Genomic DNA, 14714 nt, shown 5'->3' on the forward strand with positions numbered 1-14714 from the left:
CTGACTGACACTGGGGAGTTTAATTTCTATTCAAATGAAAGGAAGGGAGAGTCTTGCCTCAATATTGGCTATTTCCATATGTAAGAATAAACACAGGTCATACACCTCAGACACCAGCAAGGGCTTACATTAAGAATGTAAGAAGAGTTTGTAAGAATGTACTGAAGAGTTTGGTTGAATTGGAGATGAAATCTTTTAAGAGAACATGTTTTTATTGCCTAAAGGAGTTCAGTGAATAGTGAAATACTAAATTGTCAAAGGAGTAGAAAAAGAGATTTGATAAACCTTGGTTTTTTTACTGCTAAGAGATTTAGCTGTGGTTGGCTGTAGGCAGAGCTGACTTGGCATTCTTGGGGATAGATTTGTATGTACAGGGACTTCTGCCTGGTGGCTGGTTGATCTTGTGCATTTTTTCTTTCTAAGATGCATCAAGACTCCCAGCCTAGAGCCTGCAATGAAGTTTGAGCAAAGCTTTGAGGCAGGGTATTGGAATTTGGGCTTAGATGGACTTTTATAGTATTGGAGAGGTTTCTAGATATAACTGCATTAAAGCAGAAATAAATATAACTGGCAGTGCTTTTATAATTTTGATTAGTATGTTTGCTAGTTACTGAAGATAAAATGCAGACTTATATGGATCTTGTCCTTCTCCAGAACCATCTCAGCATTCACTTTCAGTGTGAAGTCATAACGTTGAATAACAGAAAATAATGCCTGTGAAAGGCTGAGATTGAATACACATGTATGACATCATTGTGGAAGAGAGAAACAGGTTGGCTAGAAGTGAATAAGGACTTGATTCATCAAATACAGTAGCCCTAAATTTACAGAAAATGGCCAGTAAATTATTTTGCATCAGTTCTGTTCTCCAGATCTATTCTCTTGGTTTCTTGTGAAAGGAGGTGAAGCTAAGGGCAATATGTGTGAAGTTTTGTTCTAATACTGACTTTAAATCAGAAACATGTCAGTAGAAAGAAGACATTGACAAATCACCAAATGAACAAATAAATAAATAACCCAGAGGGGTAGCTCTGCTGCTGCTAATCTTTCTGGTATCCATAGTTATTTTTCAAAAAGGACAGCGTGTTTTGTGTTAGAAGCTTGTCATTTAAAGCTGGCCAGATGGGCCCAGATTAGGATGATGGTTCCCCAAATGTGTAATACAGGAGAATGACGCTGATGCGGCAGCTGCGCAGGGAACTGTAATAAAAGGTTTTAATAGAGGGAAGTGCCTGTGATGGATCCAATCTTCTTAGAGCTTTTGAGTACTCCCAATTTTCCATCAGCGTTATTTTTGCTTCATTATATGGTGCAGACGAGAGTCACTGTAGTACTCCCTTCCCAAGTTTATCAGTAGAAGCAGTGCTCAGATGATCAGAAACCAAAAAAAGCAGGCAGGAGGAAGACTGACTGTCCACAGCAGAGGGCTGGATGCAGAGTGTCAAACAGCTCACAGCAAAGTACACTGTAAACTGTCTTCTGTTGCAGTCCCACCTTTCTACTCGACTGACATTAACAGCTCTCTGTCAGGGTAGTCCCCTTTAAATTTCTTCTGCTGCTCTTCCTTCCCACCTTCCTGTTGCATTGTGCCATCCTTGGAATCTGTAGGGATAAACTAGTTCATCTCACTAGAACAGTGAGGAAATAATTCCACAAATGAATAAATTTTGCTGCTCCACTCTTTGCTGTGTTGCTGCTCGCTGTGGGACCAGGCCAACATCAAAGGTATGACAAAGAGATGGAATTTTGTGTGTGTGAAATTTTGGCAGTGTGGCTGGGTTTGAGGGAGGGTTCATGGGGAGCCCTGCTGGACATGGCCTTTCCTTTCTGGTGTGACTCAGCTGTTGATTCAGTTCAGCTGGAACACCTCAGATGGATCTATTGCTTTTATTTCTGTGCCAGACCTGGGATGACTCCAATGCATGCTTAATTGAAAGTAAGGGGTTTGGCACATACAAGACATTTGTTTTATGTAGCTCACTGCGTCTGAAACAGCCCGTTTGACCCATGATGATGTGAGTGTTTGACACATGCTGCTCACCAAGAGCTGAGCCACTGCTGCCTGAACAACTGACCTGGTTTCACAGGTGTTACTACAGAGGGGGTTAAAGGCACCTAGGCAGTCTCCAAAGGAAGCAAAGTGGGATCTTTTTAGGCTTAATTTCTATAAAGGAAAGGACTCCTCAAAACCTGATCTTATATTTGGATAGATGGACTCATATTTTGAAAAACACAAAGCAAAGAATAGATGAGCTATGTCACAGCATTACAGATTCATTAAGGAAATAGTTTTTTGTTTTCTTGGCTGCTAAATGGTATGAGGCACATGAAATCTCTCCTAAAGTGGAAGTTAAACTGGAGGAATTTCTGTCTAATTACATTTTTAGTGAGATGTACCTCTTCTCAAAAAACAATAGATATTTTTGAAAGTATTTTTAGACTGCATCCACAATGTTGGTATTCTCAAAACATATGTTTGTTTCTCAACAGGTATAAAAAATAAAAATGGGTGAACTGGACCATGGAACATTGTTTTCAGCTCATAGGATTAGTGGTGGAGGTATGTATGCTGTCATGTTTAATTGTTTTCTCAACTGTTTATGAAACACTGCAATTAATAGCCTCACGTAGGAGCTGTTATAGCACCCTGGTTATGGTTTGGGTTGGAAGGGACCTTAAAGCCCATCCAGTTCCACTCTGCCATGGTAGGGACACCTCCCACTGTCCCAGGTGCTCCAGCCCCAGTGTCCAGCCTGGCCTGGGGCACTGCCAGGGATCCAGGGGCAGCCACAGCTGCTCTGGGCACCTGTGCCAGGGCTGCCCACCCTCCTTTAGTTCCTGTCTGTATCCACCCTCCTTTCAGGCTGCAACTGGTGCCCCTCGTGCTGTCACTTACAGATCCTGGCAAAGAGCCTTTCTGTTCCCATATAAGCCCCCTTTACATATGAAGAGGATGCAGTAAAGTTTCCCTGGAGTCTCCTCTAGCCAAACATCCCCACCTCTCTCAGCCTGTGTTCACAGGAGAAATGTTCCAGGCCATTTCCACGGTCTCTGGGCCAGGTTTCTGTGCCCCTGTGCCAGGGCCTGGAGCTGGGTGTTGGTCTCTGCAGGTCCAGGTGCAGAGCAGAGGGGCAGAACACCTCCCCTGGCACCATTCATAAAATGAGCTAGTAACTCAATTCCATGCTGCCTCTCCTGCAGGCCAGGCCCAGGCTGGCTTGCTGGGCTCCAGGGGCAGCTTGCCAGTTCACACCCAATATTTTTGCCCCCAGGATCCCCAGGTTGCTCTCCCCAGGGCTGCTCCCATCCATGCAGTGCCCAGTCTGCCTGTCCTGGGCACTGCCTGGCAGGGGATTTGGAAAAGCCCTTCCCCAGCGAGGCATTGCCTGGAGATGTGTTGTGAGGCTTTGTGTAGGCATGCAACAAATGAAAATCCTGCAGGAGGCTTGAAGGAGGATCCTGGGGCGGCTCTGCAGGATTTATTTTACCTTTTACCCCTCTGTAAAACCACATGTCAGGCACAGCACCTCCAGCCATGGGGCTTAGTAGGGAATGTGGAAACATAATGGCCAATTTCACTACTAAAGAAAACTGAAGCAGAGGTTGTGAGGAAATGCCCATTCCTTATCCCTGTAAGCCTCCTAGCTTACGTGGAATGACTGAGTATCTGTGCATGAGGGCTTCACAGTGCTAGGGCAAGAGTTCAGGTAGCTCATTTACAATTGTAATTGTACCTCAATTTTATACTGTCTAGAAGAAAATCTACTCCTGTTGCTCAACCCAGAGATGGCAAAAAACATTGAGGCAGTTTTCCAATCAGTGCAAGAAGGATGCATTTATTGTATTAGAAGTTATTACAATGCCTGTAAAGGCAGTTTAATATGAATTGACAACTAAATTCACATGTAAACTAAGGACTTTTCAAATTAACTTTTTGTAAACAGACAACTGGTTACTGTTTCTTATATAATTTTTGTTAGTATATTAGTATGTTTGTTTCAAATATACTATGTCATTTACCAACTAGCAATATTGGTATGGAAACTTCCAGTGTTGAAATCAATGGTTCTGATTTCTATCTGTAGAGCTTTCATTTTATGCCTTGCACTTTAGTTATTTCTCAAGAATTTAAAATGTCCTTATGTTTTTTATATGATAACTAGACAATTTGGCGGTTCCTGCCAGAAATGCTCTTTGCAGCCAGAAGTACAAACCTGTTGACTACAAACATCTGTATGAAATTGCTGCAGAGGCAAAAATGGCCTCTGCACAAATTCAGTTAAAGGTAGGATTTTTTTTTTTTATTTGTAATGTGAATACTTTTGAAATTCAGTGACCATATTTCTTTCAGCCAGAGAGGGTCAAATATGAAAGTTTACCATAGCTTTTTTGTGATTTGGGTGTATTAATGTCAATGTGGGGACTTTCTTCAGATCAGGGATGCAAAGTATTTGTGGATTCTATTTTCTCAAAAGACAGGAAAAATTGGTATTTTACTGCCTTGAGGAAATTCACCCAAATTTATTACATAATCCTGGGGGCAGTGAAGAATTTGTGGGATTAAATGAGAAGGGAAGGCTGATCCAGAAAAAAAAAGCCAACTAAGAAGATATTAAGTGAGGATTTCCAAAAGTCAAGCAGAGGTACATCTTAAAAAGATTTAAAATGTTTAATAGCCATAAAATGTAAATTGGTATAAATTGGTGCAGAACATCTCAAGGGGTAAAGACAAGAGGAACCTTATTTAATGCTAGAGAAGGGTGAGTGAGAGAAAAAACCTACATACTTCCTTTATAATATTGCTTCTTTAGTGCATGTCGGTATCATATATCAGCAATTCTGGCAGATACTGCTTCATGGATTGGCAATACCAAATTGTGCTGAATGCATTCAAGCTTTATTGTTTCATCTTTGTTTTGTTTTTTCACCTTCTCAAGTGTTTTCCAGCTGAGTAGGTAGTGAAATATATATGGTGGAAGCTCCTGAGAGACTATGTGCTCCACCTACTACTTTTTGTTGCTGATTCAAGCCATTCAGATTTTGAAGAGCTGGGTTCCTCTTCCTTTGAGGTAGAACCAAAGAAGCAAATGGTAAATCAGCTGCTGACTGCTTAAGAAATAAAAAAAAGACAGCTCAACAGGGGAAAATATAGTATTACAGCAGTTATGCATAAGTGGCAATGCTGTTGCTATAATCTCAAGAGCATGTTGAACTTTACATACAAAAGTACATCAACTTTTGTTTCACTTAGTTTTAGAATTGGTTTGCAGATGTAACTATTTTTAAATTGCTTTAAATACAGTATTCTGTTTGCTTAAGTCTGATTTCATATAAGAGTTTTCATATTGTAACAAGAGAAAGAAGTAACAGTAACATTTTATGAAATAGAGGAAACTATAGGTAACTTTTAAAGTGTGAAGGTATGTAAGCAATAAAAGTGAGACATTATCTTTGATGCAAAAGTGTTGCCACATTTCTCTTCACAGAGAAAAGCAAGGCACAATTCTTCCCAAGGATTTCCGAGATTCACATTCTCTGAACCTCCGAGAAAGGAGAAACACAATTGTTATTTCATTTGCTGTGCCTGTGTTGTGCTGAAGTGGAATACAGTGTGAAGGTTGTTTATCCAAAGTGGTGGTGTTTTGTTCCTTTGGCCTGTCAGGACCAAGAGTGTGTGTGTCAGACTGTGGGCCAAAAGTCACGAGAGAGTCACGAAATGGGTGTAATTCTGTGCAGGCATGAGCAGAGTGAGTGCTTGGCAGATTCAGTTAGATGTAATGGATGTAGTATAGAATAATATAATAAAGTCATTAATTAGCCTTTAATAAAATGGAGTCAGATGCATCATTCTCTCCCCTTCGTCGGGAGTTGCCTTTGATTTGATACAAAACTGCTGTAACGCAGAGATTGAAAGCGTGGAGCACGTGTGTCCAAGCTCCAGCACGGGCCCAGGTGCAGCTCCTGTGAGCACCTGCTGTCCCAGGCACAGGGACACAGTGTCTCCATGGCCCCTTTTGCAGCCTCTCCCCCAGTGACAGCCCCGAGGCAGGCTTGGTGCCAAGCACAAGGACCAGCCACCTTCCCATGGGGATGTTCCCTGCGTGCCTGTCCAGGAGCCAGGTACATCCACCCTCGTGTCTAAAGCAGGATTTCAGCTCTGTCGTGGGTGGCTGAGGCACTGGGACTGCAGAGTTTTCAAGCCCTTCCTCGTCTGTGTGTGAGTGCTGCAAGGAGCAATTGTGCACCTTTCCTACTCGTGTCCCCAGCCCAGCGCGGGCAGGAGGGGGACACGCTGGGGGACACGCTGGTGTCTCTGGGCGTGTTTGCTCTGGTGTGTGTGAACACGGAGGGGCTGGGCTGCATCTGGGCAGCTGTGCCTGGGCAGGAAAGGTGCAGGTTGTTTCCACCTGTGGAAGTGGAGTCCCAGCAGTTTTCACGCGAAACGTCATTCCTTTGCTGAACTAGATGGAGTGAGAGCTTTATTCATTTCTCCCTGTTACGAACTAAGATAAGGTTTTCTCTTGTATTTTTCTTGCCTTGCTGCTGTCTTGCCATAGCACAATGTATCTGTGTGAGGGGGGAGCTATGGAGGGGGAAAAGGGTCAGAGCAGGAGCTGTGGGAGCTGCTGGGTGCAGATCTGGAGGAAAGGGATGGCAAGGGATCAGCAAGGCAGAGTGGGAAGGAGCTTTGTCCTCAGCACGCACCGAGAGGCCAGAGACAGTCACGGTGGCAGGAGGGTGAGAGGAAACCTCTCTCTCAGGCTTCTGATCCTTTTTCCTTCACTGCTGGCTGGCCAGAGTCACCTGGCTCCAGCTCAGCTGCCTTCCCCTGGCAGGCTTTCCTCTGGTTTTAGCAGGAACTCCATCTGTTTCAAAAGCAGGTATTCCTATTTTATCCAAAGTGTGAAGCAATGTTTTTGTGAAGTCCTCAGTTTGAGAGCCTCTCTAATTGGGTAGATTTTGTAAAAAACTCTTTTTTAGTAATACATTTTTGAAATTCTTTTTCTTGACATACTTTCAGTCTTTCATCTTCCCACCTGTAAGAAAGTATGTTTTTTGTTCTTCTGCTTATCCTTCTTCATCTTTACTTCCATGGACATAGGGATGGGACAGGAAAGAAGAAAATGGACTGATTTTTTTTTTTTTTTCACTTTCTCCTCTCATTAATTGTGATTTGAAATGCAACGAACTTATTTAATGAAAATTGGCTACATTTGACCCCATTGTTTTTTGGAAAAACAGTTTTTAAAAAAGCTATTAAGTTCATCATTCTGTATTTAAAAGTTTCTATGTGGAGGCATTTGATAAACCTGTTGAATATGTTCAAAGCACAACCTTTAATTTTCCCTGCAGATTAAAAAAGCAGAGCAACTTTCAAAAATTAGCAAAGCGCAAATGCTGCTGAAACAGCATCGCCAGGTGTGGTGGCAAGAGTATAAAAGACTGAGTGAGAGCAGGTAAGGGCTGAGGAATCTGAATGAGTGGTTACCAGAGAGACAAGCAGACAGTTTTGGGCTGGCATAATTGATTGAAGGGACACTGAGAAAAAAATATTATAATACCTGATCTGAAGGTATTTTTGTGTGGGGAATGAAGGTTTGTGATCCACATGGAGAGGGCTCTGTGACATGAAGAGCTCACCTGAGGTCAGGGAGAGCAGGGAATGCTGCTCTCGGAGCCTCCGAGGTGTTCAGTTATCTGCAGCATCTGAAGACTGTGTCTTTGTAAGAGCATCAAAAGTTTTCAGATCCTTTTAGTTCCTTTAGAGGCTGTTCCTAGGCTGTGTGTTGAGGTCACAAAACAGGGGACATTAACAGTGCTCTTGTCCATTACCCCGTGTACTCAACAAGAGCATTTGTGGCTTCTTTACCATCCTTGTGTCCAAGTCCTTCCCTGTATATCTTCCCAGGCAAAGAATCCCCTTTTTCATGTAATTATTACACAAAAAATTTGAGGCTCAATTTGAGTATTTGAGGCTCATCATTCTTGCAAATGTAATGAATGATAAATGAAATCTTCTGCAAAACACATGTTCATTTCTTTCAGGCAAAAAGCAGAAGAAGAAATGAAGACTTTTCTTGATGAAGAAAGCCATAAGAACAACTTTTTTCTTGATTTGAGGGAATTGGGTAAGAATTTTTTATTAATTCCTTAACTAATTTTTTTTAATATTCAACATTATCTTGATTGTTTGTTGGGGCTTTTTAATCCCTTCCTTGACAGGTTTAGATTTGCAGACCACAGTGCTGTGTAACATTTTTTGTGTGTTTGAGAAAACTTTGTGTTCATACAGAGCAGAAATTGTCCGAGGAGTGGGACACTTATCAAGCAAACGCTTTAGTTCCTGTCTGGCAGCTAAAGGAGGATTTGAAACTCAAGCTGTCTCAAGTGCAGCGTTACCTCTCAAAAGAATCTTGTCAGAAACCCAAGATCAATTCAGCTGAGGTGTTACAGCAGGTTGGTATTTTCACTTTATTTTTACAGTTTACTATCACCATATTTTTGGCATTTTCGTTTATTTTTTTTGTTGAACTTCAAGACTATAATTTACATGCAGGGTGTGCCATAAACCCCCCTTCTTATCATGGTGTAAATCTGCTCACCAAAATCTGTAAAAGTGTAGCAGTGCAGGGCTGGAAATCTGACTCTGTTTCTAAGTAAGAGTTTTCATGTTGTAGCGAGAGGAAGAGTAACAGTAACATGTTTCATGAAACAGATCAAATTTATGAAGAATCAACAGAAGGCAGTTTTGGAAGGTCTCATCCTTGAAAGTCTGGCTTTGGAAAGAGAGCTCGAAGAGCACAAAGAAAATGTAAGCTTTTCCTTACAGGTTCAAGCAAAAGTTCATTGAAGGGGTAAATACGATGCAGAGTAGTGTCCTGAGCAGCATTTCTTCATTGCAGGCATTAGTGCACTCTTCTGAAGAGAAAAACGGGCTTTTCCTTGAGGTTCCCCCCGAGCTGCAGTCTCTGGAATGCCCCTACCCTGACCTGAAGGCCTTGGTGATCCAGCAGTACCAGGAGCTGGCCAGTGGCCACTGGGCGAAGCTTCGGGAGGTGGAGCAGCAGCTGGAAGCTTTGTCTAGGTACTGGCCGTGTGTGCTGGCCCTGGGCAGGCTGAGCTGTGTACCTGAGGTGTGCTTTGGGCACGCTGGGTGCTGTGCTGGCTGTGCCACTCGCTCTGCTCTGCTCTGCTCTGCTCTGCTCTCTGTGTGCAGGCGCTGCCCAGCCCTTGGGCAGTCGCTGTTCTCACGCTGGGGGTGAAGCCCGTCCTTGCCAGAGTCACCAGCTGAAATTATAATCAATGTGTTTGGTGGGTTAAGGAACCAACAGTCTGGTGTGCATCAAATGCCCTTTGCACATGCTCTTGCAGGAATGGAAATTGCTCCTTCTGTATGTAATTACACTAGCAAGGTTATGACAGACAGGTACAGTCTTTTTCCAAGGCACACCTCCAGGGCTTTTATCTATCAAGCAGATAAAAAGGGCCAATCTTTTCACAAACTTTGGATCACTGCAGTAATTGTCATAGAGAAATGTAAAAGATGTATATGGCTCTGATTCAGATAACCAAAAGGAGGAGAGATTTTTCTGTAAATGAAAATGTTTATTGAAAGAGAAGTATTCATAATGATCTAGAAATGTAATAAACCTGTGTGTTAATAATATAAAGCTTAGCCTTTCTGCTGAGGCTGTCTGGAGTCCAGGAGGCACTGAGTTGCAGACATTGCATGGCCTTTGACTTGTTTTTGCCATCTCCTGATATTCCTTTGGATGGCTTCACGTTGTCAAAAGACTAAGGGGTAGGGCAGTGGAAGGGTTTGAAGCCTGCGCAGGAGAAACCGGGGAGAACAGGAAGGTCTCTGAATTTCCTTGGTAAAACCATCACATGTTGCTTCCAAATTGGTTTTCTGTGTACACATACAGTGCAGTGTTTGCTCTGTCCCTGCTGCTGAATGAGTCTGGTGTGCTCAAACAGCTGAAGATGCTGGCTGCCATAGAAAGGGATGTGATGATCTGCTAATCTTTTGTACAGATTGTACAAACATTCTGTGTGTTCAGGTGTGGCACCTGAAACATATGTTATTACTGGAGCATCCTCACTGTTAGAGCATGATACTTACTGAAAATTGTTTTGATTTATCCTACCAAATTGTTTTGATTTATGAAGCCACAAATGGCAAATTTGAGCAGTTCTTTTGCTGTTCTCTCTGATATTTTGTTATAGTTTCTCTTACAGAAGAAGTTTTAACAACCTCAATGAGAGAACCTGTGACAAATGGTAAAGCACTAAATATGTACAAGGTCTTTCTAGCAGTTTTAATAAAATTTGTGTCAAAGTTTATGATCAACACAATTTTGGTGAAAATTCATAAATTAAAATCCTTGACTTATGCAGCACATGTGCTACTGAACAATAGGCAGACGTGGATATAGACAACATAATTTCTGAAATGTCTGCCATAGAAATGGAAGAAGAGCTTGGGTTTGTTTTCAAGCCTTATACAGGATTACAATATTTTGTAATCTAAAAGGGTATGAGTTTAGGTCTGGAGCTAGCTAAATTTGCACCAATAATTAAATAATATCAGGACTTAAAAATGGAAAGAAAATCAGTTGTAGCCTGAGCACATGTACAGTGGCACTTCGAAGGAAGGAGGGTGTGATCTCTGGATGGGAAACAGGCAGTGGATGGAGCTGGGGGACGGGCTGGTGGTGGGGCAGGAGTGGGGCTGTGACAGGCTGTAGGGCCACAGACCCAGTTTGGGACAGTGTGCCAGTCCTGAGAACTGCAAATGGAGGGAATCATAAATGAATCACCAGCAATTATCTCAGGCATTCGATTTAAAACTAGACCTTGGGGACTTTTGTTTGCCTTCTGGTCTCCAAATCTTTGATGTGTTGCTCATTTATGTTCCAATGGTTTTATCCACAACAGGATTAAAAATGAGTTTTCAATTTTTAAAAAAGAAAGACTTTGTTCCTATAGCATTGCTTGTTTCCAAGGCATGGGTTTGTAAAACTCAACTCCTTACATTTATATTGGCTAATTTGCATGGAGATATCCTGTGAGTTTGCAAAGATGCAGCCTTGTGATTGAAGTATTCTATAATTCATCATGCTAACTGTGATCCAGCTGGCACAGATAATGCTGTCAGAAATGGAGTGACAGGTCCTCGACCTTGCTGTGTGTCCCCTGTGCTGTTAATACAGCCTTAACAAACCTTTGCAGTTACTGTCATTGCTCTGTGCCCAGAGAGACCACACATCCTCCTGCAATACATTTTTCTTATTTTTGTGATTTGAGAAGTGGCTCAGTAGCACATGATTGTGTGATAACACAGTGGCTTGGTCACTTCAGCTGGGTCACTTGGCCACTTCACTTCCTCTATCATCATATGTTGATTGTACAGTAAAGAAACCTTCAGTTAATACTGCTCTGGCATTGCACAGCCCATTTTCATAGCAGTTCAGACTGTCTGGAACAGAGAATTTGGAAAATGTGCATAAAATGTTCAAGAAAGAAACTTTAGAATAAGATAGTGTTCTGGTCTGGCCTATTCTGTGTGATTTTCATTCACACTAGAATGCACATTGCAGTAGTCATTACTTTTAGAAAAGGAAGAAGAGCTTGGGTTGGTTTTCAAGCCTTATACTGGTTTACAATATTTTATAATAGAATTTTTTTTTTTTTCCATGCTGCTGAAACACAAATTTCTGTGTTTGGGAAATACCCAGGTCGTGAGCTATCCCACAAATTGTGGGCTTGGACTGATGTGTGTTAAAATGATTTTCTAAGCACTATTATTTTTTCCACAATTTCCAAGGATGTCCGAATTATTTAAATCACTGAAGGAGGAATGGAGTCTTGCAGACTGAGCTCTGCATCCTGTGCAGCATCCTTTCAGAGGAGTGGCAGAGCAGGACAGAGCCAATTCAGCTCCTCTGCCAGGCCCCTGCCAGGCTGCTCCTGCTGCAGTGGGCAGTGCCCTCCGTGGCAGCAGGGCTTGGCTTCTCGCTTGGTGGCACTGTGTGTGTGGCACGGTGGCACTGTGTGGTGGCACTGTGTGGTGTCACGGTGGCACTCTGTGGTGACATGGTGGCACTGTGTGTGTGTCACGGTGGCACTGTGTGGTGGCACTGTGTGTGTGTCACGGTGGCACTCTGGCACGGTGGCACTGTGTGGTGGCACGGTGGCACTGTGTGTGTGTCGCGGTGGCACTGTGTCATGGTGGCACTCTGTCATGGTGGCACTCTGTGGTGGCACGGTGGCACTCTGTCACGGTGGCACTGTGTGGTGACATAGTGGCACGGTGGCACTCTGTCACGGTGGCACTCTGTGGTGACGTGGTGGCACTCTGTGTGTCGCGGTGGCACTCTGTCACGGTGGCACTGTGTGGTGGCACTGCGTGTGCCCGCAGATGGACGCGGCAGCGGTGCCGGTCCCCGCCGCTACAGCGAGGGATCTGCGGGATTGCAGCGGGGAGAGGGAGCTTTCCCTGGAGCTGTTGGTATTCCTTGGAGTGTGTAGCGCCGGGGATTAGTGCTGGGGAAATGTGTTTCAAAGGAAGCAGCTGCCTCGGGGCTGTGCGTGTGAGACAATTGCTGTGTTTCAGCTCCGAAACGAAATAAAGATTGTGCTGTGCTCTGGTACAATGCTGCATACAAGAAAACCGAGCTCTACGTTTAAAATTTGGGTCAGGCATTCAGCCTGGAAAATGTTTGTCAATATCTTGACAATGCAGAAACTTGATAATACCTTAAATATTCATGTCAAATGTGTTGGCACTTTTCAGACTTGTTTTAGATGAGGTATTCCTTTCTGCAGTTTTACAGAAGTGTGAGTGAGGTGACATCTCAGATTCACTTAGCAGGATATGTTGGAATTCTCCATGTGTTTGGTGGCTATGAATATGCTGGGCTGGGTCATGCTCTTTTGGTTTTTTGGTTGGTTTCCCCCCGCCAGTATTTTTCTATGAGCAGCTGACAAAATCTCAGCACAGCTGACAAATTTTGGCACAGCTGACAAACCAAGGCATTGGCAGTCAGCTTGTCCCTACTTACAATAAACTTCTTGTAGCTCTCTCTCCAGCTGATTGCTCCCCAAAGGATCCCCCACAGAAATGTCTCCTTGTTTTGGGCAGTGCGGGGAGCCCTGGTTAGCTGGCCATCGGAGGAACACAAACCAGCGGGATAGGAGCTGGCTGGGCTGCAGCATCTCCCCTGCTCCCCAGGTCCTGGGTAATGCCTGACCAGGGTGGATCCCACCCTGCCTCGCTCCTCTCTGTAGGCAGAAGAGCTCTGCTTGTTCACCAGCCTGCATGGGCAGAAATATCCAAGGTAAAACGTTGCAAGACAGAATCTCAGCTCTTAGAACTGTCTCACTACTGTCACTGAGGTGGCATGTTCAGGTGTCACCATACTGAGGTGTGTCAGGATTCACAGAGCAGATGACTGATTTCTTTAATGGTAGATCATGGAGTCTAGCCTAATATTAATTACGTGTGAGTTTCTCACAGAAATCCCCTTTTTTAAGCACCTGCTCTTTCTGCCTGCATTAGGATAGGGCAGTTCCGACACCTCACTGGATGCAGTGCTATGGAACACAGACAGGGCTGCTGGCTTGGGGAGTCCAGGAACTGCAGCAGCTGGAGGCAGCAGGAATTTGGGGGTGGCTAGAGTCTCATGATTGCCTTCCTTTAATTATCCCTGGGCTCTTAGTCACTTCTGAAACCAGGTCACTGGGCTAGAGAGACCTTTGGTCTGACTCAGTGCTGCTGCTCGGATGTTAATGCTGACAATGACAGCCTGACATTAATCCCTTCAGGGCCAAGAGTTCAGATTGAGGCTAAAAATCTGCATCCTAGCCTGTGGTATTCTTTCAGATGGATGCTACTTCTTGCTGCTCTCATTTTCTGAGACAGAGCATGCAAACTGATTACTACAGTTCCTACTCTAGAAAAGGTGACTCTTATGCCTTACTGGTGAGTTTATAGCTGTTAGGAGTTTGGTAAACTAGATCTTCATTTAGATGTGTGCAAGGATTGTCCATTCATTCCCTTTTGATCATTTATTTAGTGCTCAGTGTTGGAGTCTGATCATCTTATGCTTTTTACACTGTATTTTCCCTGTGGGGTCACTGATTATCTAATTATGTGGCATGTTTGAGAAACACAGTGACATTCCCCAGTAAAAAACCAGATTAGAAACAGAGCAATTCACTCAAATGATGCCACAGTCAGTGTCATATCAGCAAAGCCATGTATGTTTGCTTTATTTCATTAATCTGATTTTGTCACCTCTAACCCAACATCAGTTTCCATCATCCAGACTGTGAGCCCACTCAGGGCTGGGCTGTCCAGAACCAAACTCCTCCTTTGCAGTGATTAAGTTATACTGGGATGGATTGTTTTGTTCCCATAGGAACAGTGACTGGAAGGAAGAAGATCAGTGGGTTTTCCGGACTGTTATCAATCAGTACCCAAGTGATCTTCAGAGGAGGAGGACTTTGTACCTGGATGTGCTGCAGAGGTATCTTCCCCACAAATCCAGGCAGGAGCTGGTCAGTGCTGGTTTACCTATTCATTCAAATATACAAATTCTTAAACTATGTAGTGAACAGTTTATTAAAGAATGTATGTTTATTGAAATTTTTTAATTTAAACATTTCTTAATTATAAGTTTTATTCTGCACAGTAAAGAAGAAACATCCCT

The 14714-nt window shown here is 43.3% G+C and overlaps 1 protein-coding gene across 1 annotated transcript in view; it reads left to right on the forward strand.

Annotated features, from left to right (window-relative positions):
* The first annotated feature begins 2505 nt into the window (after positions 1-2505).
* Positions 2506-14714, forward strand: part of CCDC148 (coiled-coil domain containing 148) — a 36957-nt gene continuing 24748 nt past the window's right edge. The window contains exons 1-8 of the mRNA XM_041465980.1: positions 2506-2560; positions 4164-4285; positions 7354-7457; positions 8047-8129; positions 8294-8457; positions 8717-8812; positions 8904-9085; positions 14424-14562. Coding sequence (XP_041321914.1) covers positions 2506-2560; positions 4164-4285; positions 7354-7457; positions 8047-8129; positions 8294-8457; positions 8717-8812; positions 8904-9085; positions 14424-14562 — 945 coding nt within the window. The remainder of the gene's footprint in view (positions 2561-4163; positions 4286-7353; positions 7458-8046; positions 8130-8293; positions 8458-8716; positions 8813-8903; positions 9086-14423; positions 14563-14714) is intronic.

Source organism: Pyrgilauda ruficollis, unplaced genomic scaffold (genome assembly GCF_017590135.1).
Source record: "Pyrgilauda ruficollis isolate IOZ18807 unplaced genomic scaffold, ASM1759013v1 scaffold196, whole genome shotgun sequence".
Taxonomy (NCBI): Eukaryota; Metazoa; Chordata; class Aves; order Passeriformes; family Passeridae; genus Pyrgilauda; species Pyrgilauda ruficollis.